This window comes from Orycteropus afer, unplaced genomic scaffold, assembly GCF_000298275.1.
Source record: "Orycteropus afer afer isolate SDZICR_OR568_19922 unplaced genomic scaffold, OryAfe1.0 scaffold00070, whole genome shotgun sequence".
In the NCBI taxonomy this organism is placed as follows: Eukaryota; Metazoa; Chordata; class Mammalia; order Tubulidentata; family Orycteropodidae; genus Orycteropus; species Orycteropus afer.
In genome coordinates this window covers 3896152-3909556 of record NW_006921657.1, presented here as the reverse complement: position 1 = coordinate 3909556, position 13405 = coordinate 3896152, and the positions used below count along the sequence as shown (strand labels likewise).

Genomic DNA, 13405 nt, shown 5'->3' with positions numbered 1-13405 from the left:
TTTCAGTGACCACATTTTTATAAGTATAAGAATAACATGCAGATGGAAAAAAATTTTAAGCCACTCAAAGGAGTAACTAAAAATTCCCAGAGATAACACAGTTTCTTGTTTATTCTTCTAGAAAACATCACCATCTCTATCTATCTGTCATCTATCACCATCTCTCTGTATACATAAAATATTACTTTTTAAAATGATCATTTATACTATCTTATCTTATTAATTAAAAAAGTATAGATAGCAAAAAAAAAAAAAAATTAAATGGTGTCATAATATTCTGTTGCAGGCTTAGCCTCTAATTTATTTAACCAATTCCCTATTGGAAGACATTTAAATTGTCTTCAACTATTTACTCACAAAAATAGTCATGTTTTTAAGTTTCTTGTGGTTAATTTTCCATTCTTTATAAATGTGATATCTCTAGAGTGATCAGCATAGCACATAACAAATATTCACAGAATGTTAATTTCCTTTCCTTTCATGTACATCTCACACACACACCCCCTCCACCTTCACACACATAGTATATATTTATGTATGTGTGCATGTGTGTGTGTGTGTATGTTGTTGTTGTTGTTATGTGCCATTGAGTAGGACCTGACTCATAGCGACCCCTCCTTGGGCTTCCGAGGCAGTATCACTATGGAAGTAGATTGCCCCATCTTTCTTTCGAGGAGTGGCTGGTGGGTTTGAACCGCCAGCCTCTGGTTAGCAGTCAAGTGCCTTAGGCACTATGCTACCAAAACTCCCGTGTGTGTGTGTGTGTGTGTGTGTATAGATACAGATATATAGGAGCCCTGGAGGTACAATGGTTAAGCACTCAACTGCCAACTGAAAGATTGGCAATTTGAATCCACCAGCTGTCCCGTGGAAGAAAGATGTGACAGTTTGCTTTCATAAAAATGTATAGCCTTGGAAATCCCATGGGGCAGTTCTACTCTGTCCTACAGTGTTGCTATGAGTTGGAATTGACTTGACAGCAATGGATATATATTTTTTAATTATAAGGATGATTTTTTATTGAGCTATCCATACTTTCTTCTTATGGGACTTGGCCAAACAGCTGATGTGAGAACTCTTTGGTGGCTATGAAAACATTTTTCTCTGTGAGAAGATAACTGATATTTGATGAGATTAATTTTAAGCCCTGGATTATTAGAACCCAGTTTGGTGGATCCTCAAATTCCACAGCCTACCTATGATGCATCAGTAGTTTCATCACGGTGGGTAAAAGATGACACATTTTGGTAAATAGGAAGGAGAAAGGTTTTGGCACTCCCTCCAGTTTCAGGTTTGTGCCATTTTATGTACATTTACTGGGAGCTCTGGTAGCGTAGTGCCTAAGGCACTTGACTGCTAACCAGTCAAGTTCAAAAGCCACCAGCCACGCCTCAGAATGAAGGTTGGGCAATTTACTTCTGTAGAGATTACTGCCTCGGAAACCCAAGGAGGGGTTGCTATGAGTCGGCCTGACTTGAGGGCAAATAACAATAACAACTGTGGTTCTCTTGCAAACTCACAAGACTAAAACTCAGTACTGTAGGATGCGCATCTAATTTTCATACTGATGAAAACAGGGGAAAGGCAACTTCTAGCAAATCTTCTCAAAGAGTAAAGTGGAGCTGAAAGGTTCAGTCCTATTCATAGCAAGATTTGGCTAGGGGACAGACAGTGAAAAACAAACAAACAAACAACCACTAAAACTCATGGTGACCCTAGTAAGTAGGAGTAAAGGGACATGAAATAAGGGGAAAGAGCCTGGCATAAGTAAATACACAAAATAGGGTTGAGATAAATACAGTATAGATGGATGGAAAATGAAGCTGGTCAAGCACTATCACAGATTTCCAACTAGGGGGATACTATGTGCAGCTGTTGAATTAGAGTCTCATTTTTGAGCTCTCAGGTTACACAGTTGGGCAATAAATGACTCTTGGGTGAAGGGCATGATGGTCTCACCAGGAGCCGCCAATAATCTTTCCATTGTAGGGCGGGTGGGAGTATTAAACAAACTACAAACTCCATTTCATTATTTAGCTATTCTTGACCAAAAAGTACCATTTCATTTTGTTTTCATTTTAACTTTATCACTTAAGGCAACACTACAGTAAGTTTCCCAAAATTTAGAATAATCCTTTTAATGGCTTTCCAAATTGTTTTCCTGCTCCAGATTTTAAAGGGAGCTGTGAGAATTAACCAGCTCATAATAATAAACAGATAGCAAGAAAATCCTCTCATAAAAAAATTCAGGAAACGGAATTTCTACTTACACAGTTTTCAATGACCCCTCATTAGGAGCTTATTTCTTGTAGAAAGAGATACTTTTCAAAAGAAGGTTGTCAAGAGTTCCTCCAAAGTATATCCTAACGGATAGTTTACATAAATTATGAAACGTCATTAAAATAACATTGACATGATTTTTATTACAATATCAACATGTTCTATTTCTGCAGTTTAATAAGTGTACACAAGACCAAATAGGTAGGAATATAGAGAGTGCTGCTTCTGGAGAGCGTGCAGAGTATTAGTACAAAGGCGGTACAAAAATAAATCGAGTATTTGAAATGTATGCAGGTCTGTGAATTCACTCGGATGGCATGTACTCATTCTGGGACTTTGATATCGTAATCATTCTGCCCCTCCTATATTGTCCTACATATCACAGTCATTAAATCACCTCACGATACAGGGTTAATTTCAGCATATCCAAGTACCATCAGTTATGAATGATAACTCTGGGCGTGTTGTTGAGAGTTACAGCATTTATAGTTAATGGTTATTAATTTGGTGCCTATTTTGCCAACTTAGAACACTCACGAAGTACAAAGCTTTGCACATATACCCATCTCCCCAGTAATTCTTATCATAGCTCTATCCCTAGTGAAGATTAGCAGAATCGAACATGCCATCTCTATTGCTGCTATTCTGAGGGGTTAGGGTGCCAATTACCGGTTCCCTAGAATTTGCCCGTAATTGACTATGTCCCACTATAGGTAACTCTGGAAGTGACAGGCAGCCTCAAGTATGCTTCTCCCGCCTGTCGATTGGGCCTTGCAGGAAGCCCCGCCTCATTAACTCGATCAAGAGCGGCTGTTGGGCCAGCTTCGGTGAGTGGCGGCTCTTAGCTCCACCCCGGCCGTCCGCTGCGCTGCCTGGGTCGGCGCCGTTTCCAGTTGAGAGATGGCGGCCGCCGCAGGTAGATCGCTCCTGCTGCTCCTCTCCTCTCGGGGCGGCGGCGGGGGCGCCAGCGGCTGCGGGGCGCTGACTGCCGGCTGCTTCCCCGGGCTGGGCGTCAGCCGCCACCGGCAGCAGCAGCACCACCGGACGGTGAGCGAGCGCGCCCGGCGGCTCCGGGGAGGGCGGGGCGGTGTTGGCGTGTGGGAGCAGCCAGCCGGCAGGCCGCCGGGGCAGCGGGCGAGTTACCTCAACTCGCAGCCGCTCCCGAGGTTGCCAGGCACCGAGGAGCCGCCGTGCCCTTCAGGCGCCTGCGGCGGCGACCAGGAGGGGAAGGCGGGCGGGAGGAAGCCGCGAGGAGGAGGAGGAGGAGGGGCGACGACGGGGATGTTCCCGCAGGACCGGGGACACCAGGGCGGGGAAGGGACGGGACTTGAACCTCTCACTGACCCGCCCCCGACCTCGGTCCCTCCCTCCTCCTTTCTCAACATATCGGCTCCAATGCCCCGTACCGGGGCCCGGTGCAAGTTGTCCCCTTTCCCTCCTCCTCCGGGCGGTTTGGGGTGTCCTGAGTTGCCGCGGCTGCCTTGTGTATGTGTCAGGAGACATGCCATGCTGCTGGGAACTGTCTCCGGAGAGCAACCTAGGACCGTAGAGGGTCCGTTCTCTCGCCCTCTCTCGGCCCTCGGGGGACAGGCAGGGAGGAAAATCAAACTTTATCCCCCTTTGTGACTTCCTTCGTGTGCGTGCATGGGAAACCAGCTCCTTTGAGGTGGATGCTGCATTGCTTCAAGAGGCACGCTCCGTTTGGTTCCTTAAGGGTCCTCGGTGGTCCTTTTGGAGGGCTAGTTTATAGCTTATTGGCGTACCTGAAGAAGGAAGGGTGGAGAACAGGCAGAGGAGAAGCAATAATATGACAAGTTATTTGAAGAGGTTGATTTGGTGGTTGTATTAACCAGTTGCTAGGTTTCGGCTGGCATTGAATTGGCTGGCAACGAAAGGGAGTTTCTATTTGAACAGCCCTGATATTTGTGTATGTGTATGGGTGATTTCTTTTTTCACTTGCAAGAGATGGACCTGGCATGGAGTTTGTGACTTAACAAGTCAGCAGGTTCTCTTCCTTTAGACTTTCTAGACCCATATGTGTTAGTCTCTGTCCAACTCTGAGCATAGCTGTTATTTCCCAGGGCCAAGTTGTAGTGTGGTAATAAGAAGATTACCGCAGACAGCCTGATAGGAGGAACGAGTAACTCCAGGTCTCAAATAAATCCACCTGTCCTGTTCTGATCACATAGCTTATAAGAAGAAACGGAACTGGACGTTTTCAGAGCATATACCCCAAGACAGATGACAACATCAAATTAGGCGTCTGAAAGAGCTATGAGAAGAACGAATGTGAGGTGGCATTGTAATTATCAGTCATAAGTATGGTGGATCCTATCATTCTTATGAGAATATTGTAGTATTTCACTTTTGGCATACTGGCATATTACTTCGCTGAGCTTTTCCACAGTTCAATTTAGATTTGCGTGTTTCATAGCCTCCAGTTACGAGTTTTGTTCTTTTAAAACATAAGACCACTCAAAAATCTGGTTGCATTCCCCTCTCCCCCAAATTGTTGAAAGACTTCCCAAGTTCTTTCTGCCTGTATCTTGATAAGGCATATTCTGGCTCTGTACAGTTTTTAAGGAGTGTTCGGGTGTGGTATTCATTTAGCTTTCTTGCTTTGTGTATTTTCCACTATGTGAGTCTGTCAGGCTGTGTCTCACTTGTTGGGCTACTTGACGAGTGTTCTGTGCTATTCTGGGGTAGGGAAAAGTGATGTGTTGCATTTGTAACCGAAAGCACAATTAAAGTGTTATTTCTGAAGGACAGAAATGTCACCATGGGAATGGTGACTTGTAAATGAACTTAGCATTGAATATTTGCAACAAGTTGAATGTGATTACTTAAAATATGTAAACAGATTTTTTTCTTTTTCTGCCATTGCTCTGAAGCAATCGTGCGCACAGTTGTTTCCATTCGATATTCTCTGATTCCTCACAGGACATTAAAATTGAAAAGGATCTTAGAGATTTATTTAACTCTTGACTCTTGACATTTTATGCCTGAAATTGAAGCCCAGAAAGGGGACAGATTTGGTCAAGGTTACACAGTTAATATGTGACAGATTTTGGACTTCATCAACTCCAGATACTTTGACCCTGTATTGTGTTCTTTTTACTCTAAAGTGTAATTGCTCCTTCACATCTCTCTCCTCCCTTGTAAAATTAACTGTTCTCTGTTAGGAAAGTATCGTTATTTCAAAACTCTATGAATGAAAATTTTCCTGCAAGTAGATGTTGATGAGGCCACATGTGTTAGGCACATATGGGAACAACCGATTTGCCAGAAAAAATAAACTATAAAGGTCCCTGGTAGACACTAAGGTTGAATCTTGCAAAGAGACATCCTGTGTACGTGCAGCAGATGGCACTCTGCATTGGACTGGATCACAAGTCCAGCCTGTGTCACTTTGGTTCTGCTATAGTAGATCTGGTAATCAGAGCCCAGGGTTATAACCAATTACAGTACTGGTCAGTTTTTGCTATAGGGGTAGGCTTTTTGAAATCCATCTTTTCCTAGTTCGGAGAGTGAGTCCAAAGCAATGCAATAGTTCAGTTTATTGGTAAATGCAGTTGTGCAGTTATAAATAAAACACTCCCCCACCCCCACCCCCATTTAAAACATCATTCAGCTTAGTAAATAGGAGTAAAGAAGCAGGGATTTACTCAATATTTTTAGCACCATCTAGTGTAATTTTTTCCTTCCTATGGAAAGAGCCTGCATTGCTCCACAGCTTGTGACTGTAACTAAGATGGATGCAAAATGTTTGTTGCGAGCCTCTCTGTATGGCTAGTGAAGGTGGCTGCTATTTTCATAGATGATTCTTTGAGGGGGAACTGGCGTTCATTGTGAGCTGTGTAATGCCTTTGCTAAATCAAGCCGTTTTATCTCTGATTATGACAGCCTGACTGTTGGCATTTCTTCATGGCCAACGGCTAAACTGAATGACTAAATCTCTTGCTTAAGTCTGTCATTGTATTGTTAATAGTTTGTGGATATCTCTGCCTTCCACATAGCAGTTCTTAATGGTGGTGATAGAGCTTCAATTTAACCTGAAAGATTTGACAAAAACTTTTCAAAAGTTACATTCTTGACACAGAGCCAAATCCTAATTTTTAAATTGAGTTTCTCATGGTCTGGCTCATCTTATTTTTCCATGCCCATCCCAGTTCAAATGCTCCACTATATACTTAAGCCATTCTCTGCACTGTTTTTTCTACCTGTTCCATACATCCATACTGACTGTTTATATAGCTTTTGTAGCTGAATTTTAGCCTTAATCACCCCTTCATCACTCTCTCGGGGTGGTTCAGTTTAGAGTTCTTGCCTTCCACGGAGGAGACTTGGGCTTGATTCCCGGACCGTGCGCCTCATGTGCAGGTACCACCCATCTGTCAGTGGAGGTTTATGTGTTGCTACGATGCTGAACAGGTGTCAGTGGAGCTTCCAGACTAAGACAAACTAGGAAGAATGGCCTGGCTATCTATTTCTGAAAATCAACCAGTGCAAACCAGTTTACAGCCTATCATGCTGATGGCACAGGATTTGGCCTGGGATCACCATGAGTCAGGAGTGGACTTCACTGTCACTGACAACACTCATTCCTCTAACCTCTGAGGTCCATTTCAGGTTAGAAACTGTGACCAGGACTCCTCTTTGAATCTCACATTCTCAATTTACCCAAGAGGAAACAGACTTCATGGTGGCTTGTTAGAGTATGTGTGCTTAATGACAGACCTGGGACTTAAAAAGGTCATTTAAATAGAAGTGAATTTGAGGATAGATCCTAATTTGGATCTTAACTTTTATGCTCTCCAGCTCTAAATCCCTTTCCATTGTTCTATTCTGTCCTCTCTGAATTCTGATAGGGTTTATTATTTTCAGAACACAGATTGACACTGACTTGTCTTGTTCTCTAAATGTTTCATTTATGGGCATCTTATCTTCCTGGGGAGATAAGGGTGAAGATTGTGGATCTTGTTACCTTTGGGTCTTTCTTAGACTTCAGCACAGCGCTAGGTGTGACTCAGACTAGCTGGATAAGCACCCCTTTGTCTGTTTACCAAAAAAGATCTGCTTCACTTGTTTAATGGCCTATTGCTTAGGTTGCTGTATTTGGCTAATTGCTTTAGGTGTGGTATTGCCAGTGCTGCCTTTGGTGGTATATTATACCTTCTTTATGGTAGATTGATGCCACACTGGCTCTGCAGAGGTCACTAGCATTCTGTCCAAAGACAGCACAGGTGTGATGATTACCCAGATTTTTAGAAATGTATGATCAGAGCAGGTTCTAAATTTATTGTTATTTTATCTTACTATAACATTAAGCTTTTGAAGGTTCTAGGTAAATATGACAAGAGTGAACTCCTTTTGTTTTTAACGAAGCAACCATCCTTTTGCTCATCTTAACATCTTGCTTATTTTGAAAATCATTTAATATTTGAAGGAGTGAACTTGGATTTATTCAACAAATTCTGATTAGTTGAACTAGTCCCTAGAGGCTCTGTTTTATGCATTGTGGAACTCTTTACTCGGAGATGGAGTACAAATAAAAAAATACAGTATCAAGGATGGAGTAAGTAAAATCAATTCCAATAGATTGACAGGGGTATCATTCTTTTTTTGGGGGGAGGCTGTCTCATGTTTGAGATTGACATCAAGGAATGTTCGTGGTCTTCTGCAGTAGCACTTAATTGATACCATTGTTTGAATAACTGTTAAGAGTGTTGTTTTTATTTCTTTTCATAATCTAAGCTTGTGCCCCTATAGATTTCATTTAAAATTACTGTTTGTTTTCTTGTGATTAAGGACATGATTACCTTTTAAGATCTTAGGATAGCTGCTTGATATATGGTCTCAGCCTTTGAGTCCCCTATTCTTTATTTGACTGATAGAAAAAGGACATGAGGGAGAGACAATCACCATCAGCAGCTTTTTCCTATAAGACCAGATGTGCCACCACCCTACGGCCTTTTTTACCCACTCTGATACCAACCATCCCTCCAATGGTACTCATTACTTCTCTGCTGTCTTCAGTAATTCATTGCAGTGGGCACACAGAACTCACAGACAATACTCATGATTATGGGGTTTATTAGGGAAGTAACAAGTTAAAATTCAGGTCTAGGAATGTGCTCAGGATACGGTTCTTCCATCATGACAGTCTCTCCTCTGCTATGCCCTCAGGCCCTTTTCCTCTTGGCCCAGCCTCTGCCCTGCTTGAGGGCAAGTGTTACAAAGCTGTTTTAGTTCTACCGATAGGTGCACCTAGGTACACTCCACTCCACCAGCAAGCCTTCTGCCCAAGGGCCCTCAGCTTTCTCTCTCAGTGGGCCGGAAAGCCTGCTGCTCTGTCTCTTGCCACCTGATTCTGCTGTCACTGTCTCTCAGCTGGTCGTCTCAGCTCATTGTCTCTGTCAAGGAGGTCCAGCGCAGGGATATTGGGTACAAGGACACACTCCATTTCACCTCCAGCTCTTTTCTCTTGATGACAGTGAGATCCCCCTCTCTGCTTAGGAGCTCTGGTAGCGTATTGCCTAAGGCACTAGACTGCTAACCAGAAGACTGGCGGTTCAAACCTACCAGCCACTCCTCAGAAGAAAGGTTGGGCAATCTGCTTCCGTAGTGATACTGCCTTGGAAACCCAAGGAGAGGTCATTATGAGTCGGGACTGACTCGATGGCACATAACAACAACAACAACAACATCCAGTCCCCTTGGAAGGCCATAAGCACCTTGCATAGTTCCACCCAGTAATCTGGTAGGAGTCACAAAGACCATGGCTGGAAAAGCCATCCAAGTAATTCACTGCACACAACTGATTAATACTATACTATGGCTTACAGAGGAACTCTGGTGGCGTAGTGGCTAAGGCATTTGACTGTTAACCAGAAGCCTGGTGGGTCAAACCCACTAGCCACTCCTCAGCAGGAAGATTGGGCAATCTACTTCTGTAGTGATACCGCCTCGGAAACCCAAGGAGGGATTGCTGTGAGTTGGATCTGCCTTGATGGCAGTGAGTTTTTTTTTTTTTTTGTGTGTGTAGCTTATGGATTTATTAGCATTACTGGAATAATATGTTAGGTAAACTAAAAATGGTACCATGGCAGACATACTTTAAGAGATCTTAGAATTCAGAGCTTGAAAAGACCTCAGATTGAGAAAACTAGAGTGTAGGAGCTCTAGTAGCCTAGTACCTAAGGCGCTTGACTGCTGACCAGAAGGCTGGTGGTTCAAACCCACCAGCCACTCCTCGGAAGGAAAGTCGGGCAATCTAATTCCGTAGCGACACTGCCTCGGAAACCCAAGGAGGGGGTCACTATGAGTCAGGTCCGACTCGATGGTTCATAACAACAACAACAACAACAGTGAAATGGCTTTTTCTGTAGCAGTCCCACTAGTTAATACAGATCTGTCACACAATCTTTGTTTCATTTTTAAAACTTTAAAGCTAAGACTAGTTTTAAAAAGTGAGTTGAAGGTCAGAATTCTTACACTAAGTACTTAACCTCAGTTTCGAATAATTACTTCCTGACTTAGATCAAGCTTGATGACACCATTAAAAAACTTGTTTCCTGCAGGTTGAACGCTAAAGAGTAATAACCCATTTTTTTATTTCATTGAACTTGGTTAAATGCTTGCACTGAGGCAGCCTGTGTAAAAATGAAAGTTGACTTCAAGCAAAGTAATTTTAGTAAATTAATTGACCCATAAGCTGTGTACAGGCTTGAATCTTTTACACAGATAAAAGTTTTTTTGATAAATTATATCACAAACTAGGTCTACTAGCATACTAAAGCTGAAATTTTTCTAATGCATTTCTGGAATAATTGGATAATATGACGTGGCATTTTGACGTTGTGCTTGAAAATAAGAGCCTTTTCCAAAGGCTTTCCTTTAATTACATCAGTAGCATTTATTAGCCCAGAAGAATAGGGTGTTTACTTTTCATACCTTATTACTAAAGTTTTTGTTTTTGCACATATTTTTTTCTTGCTGTTTATTGTCCATCTTGTTGTTTGGGCAGCACTTGTAATAATATTGCTGAGGATCCCAGTCGGTGGATGCGACTCTCCAGAGAATCACAGATACACAGCCCTAAACTCTACTGGTTATAAGATCTCTTAAATTTTTTTTGTCTTCTAAGACAGGCCTACTTTGTGCTTCTTATGTATCTCTATTAAATGGTGTTACAGGGAGTTTGTTGTTGTTGTTGTTGTTATGTGCCGTCGAGTCGGCCCCGACTCATAGCGACCCCTCCTTGGGTTTCCGAGGCAGTATCACTACGGAAGTAGGATTGCCCAACCTTCCTTCCGAGGAGTGGCTGGTGGGTTTGAACCGCCAGCCTTCTGGTTAGCAGGCAAGTGTCTTAGCCACTATGCTACCAGAGCTCCTACAGGGAGTTTAAGAATATTAATGTCTGCTTTAAACTTTACTTCAGAGGAAGTTAATGCTACTGATTATTTTTCAAGTAACTAGAAAGCAAATAGGTTAGCTTGAGCTGTTTATTCTCTATAGATAAAGGGTCAAATATAGAAGAAAGCATCTAAGATCCGAGGGCATCGTATTACCTTGTTCAATTCTCACACTAACCCTATGAAAGGTACTATCTTGGTTTTATACATGAGGAAAGTGAGGATTGGGCAGATTCACTTTCTTCTTAAGTGTCGTAAGCTGTCTTAGTGCTAGGGATGCAAAGATGGGCAAGACATGTTTTGGAGCTGGGATTTAAGCCTAGATTTGGCTAGACTTAAGGGCGTACCAAGGAGCTCTGGGGGCATAGTGCCTAAGGCATTTGACTGTTAATTAGAAGGTTGGCGGTTAAAACCCACCAGCCACTTCATGGAGGGAAGACCGGGCAGTCTACTTCCGTAAAGATTTACTGCCTCAGAAACCCAAAGGGGGTCGCTATGAGTCAGAATCAACTCGATGGCAATGAGCTTGAGTTTGAGCTTGAAGGGTGTACCATGCCGCTATATTGGTGTGGGTCCTCCTTCGTCTTCATCTACTGATGTTCGCTTCTAAGAGATTTCCTCATTCTTCCTGATTATTACATTTCTTTTTGTTGTTGTTGTGATTTGGATGAAAGTTTACAGAGCAAATTGGTTTTCTGTTCAACAATTCATGCATATCTTTCTTGTGACATTGATTACAATCCCTGCTCCCTACAATTTAACAGCACTCTTCCTATTTCCTTCCTGTGGTTACCACTTCCCTTTGTCTTTCTTTCCTGTCCATACCTGCCTCCTGAACTTTGTCCCTGGGCAAATGCTACCCTTTTGGACTCTTATGGTTGGTTGTTCTAAGGAGTACGTATACCTCCTTGGTGATCTTGTTCATTTCATAGGCCTGACTTTTGTTTGGCTGAAAGCTGAACCATGGAGGTGAGTTCAGTTCTGGGCTTAAAGGATAACTAAGGTCCATAGTCTCGGAGGTCCTACCAGTCTCTATCAGACCTGTAAGCCTGGGCTTTTTTAGTATTTAAGTTTTGTTCCACATTTTCCTCTCACTCTATCTGAGATCTCCTATTGTGATCACTTTCAGAGTGGTTGGCAGTGATAGCCAGGTGTTATCTAGTTGTTCTGGTCTGAGGGTTGTGGAGGCTGAGGTTCATGTGGTCCACTAGTCTCTTGGACCAGTTGTTTCCATGTACCTGGTTTTCTTTACTTTGGATGAGGAGAGACCAGTAATTACATCTTAGAAGGCCACTCATAAGCTTTAAAGATCCCAGTCCCTACTTACCAAAGTAGGATATAGAACATTGTCTTTGTGGACTATTTCTCTCCTCATTCTCCTCTCCAGGTATTAGTTGATAAGGATCTAAAGTGTTCCCTCCTAGGGATAATTTGCAATTAAGTTTGGGATTTTAAAATGTTTCATCTAGTAAACCTGATAATTCTGAAGTGTTGCTTATATATCAGACACTTTTATAACATTGTCTAGTGTAATCCACAGCAATCCTTCAGGAAACATACAGATGAGAAAAGGTTGTATAGAAAGGTTAGATAACCTGGAGTCATTCAGAAAATGTTTTTCAAATTCCTGCTTTTTCTGAGACACTGTGCTGGCCACTGGGGGAAGACAGCTACCCCTATGGTGGTCCCAGAAGAGTTCAGTCTAGCCAAGAGAAAGTGTACAAACAAGACTATAAATGGCAATGCTTTATTTTTTTAAAAAAAAAGATACAGTGGGAATACTTAGACCTACACAAGAGGGTGAGAGACTTGGGAGAGGCTTCATGGAAGAGGCCTTGCTTAAGCTGAAACATGAGATTGTGCAGTATGTGGGAGACTGCAAAGGTGTGGTGGGTCTGACAGGATGAGGGAATAAGATGTGTTTGAGAAACAGCAAGTAGTTTGTTATGACTGGAGCATGGGCAAGGATAGCCAGAGATTAGGCCAATAATACTGATGTCAATAATAATATTTATCAAGTGCACCATATATCAGACTGTCAAGTAGTTACATGGATTATCTCACTTAATTCTTGTGACACCTAGTGACATAGATACTGCTATTATCCTAATTTTACAGATAGTGAAACTTAGCTACCTCAGATTGATCAAGTGATTTGCCCAAGATCACAACTGGTAAGTGACACAGCTGTAAATGACTTGCCCAGGGTTACACAGCTAGCAAGTGGCACACCTGGCATATAAACCAAACAGCCTGGCTCCAGAGCCAATCTCTTTACCACTATGCTATGGTAAGGAATAGGCGCTCTGGTGGCTAAGTGCCTAAGGTATTTGATTGCTAACCAGAAGCCTGGTGGTTCAAACCTGCTGGCCACTCCTCGGAAGGAAGCCTAGGCAATCTACTTCTGTAGAGATACCATCTCAGAAACCCAAGGACGGGTCACTATGAGTTGAATCAACTAGATGGCAGTGGGTTTGGTTTTTTATGGTAAGGATTGGATTGTGAAGGGATCTGTGAAGGAGTTGAAAATATATTCTGTAGGTCAGTGGTTTTTTTTTTTTTTCTGTGTAGATCTGTGTGGTATGCTTTTATTTATTTATTTATTTATTTATTTAATAGGATTTGGGTGAAGATTTACAGAGTAAATTCACTTTTCATACAGTAGTTCACATATATTTTGTCTCATGTCATTGACCAAAATTTACAATGCA

General features: G+C 42.3%; 1 protein-coding gene across 1 annotated transcript in view; it reads left to right on the top strand.

The window, feature by feature from the left end:
* Positions 1-3180: 3180 nt before the first annotated feature.
* MCU (mitochondrial calcium uniporter) overlaps positions 3181-13405 on the top strand; it is a 279792-nt gene continuing 269567 nt past the window's right edge. Inside the window, exon 1 of the mRNA XM_007940632.2 lies at positions 3181-3327. Coding sequence (XP_007938823.1) covers positions 3181-3327 — 147 coding nt within the window. The remainder of the gene's footprint in view (positions 3328-13405) is intronic.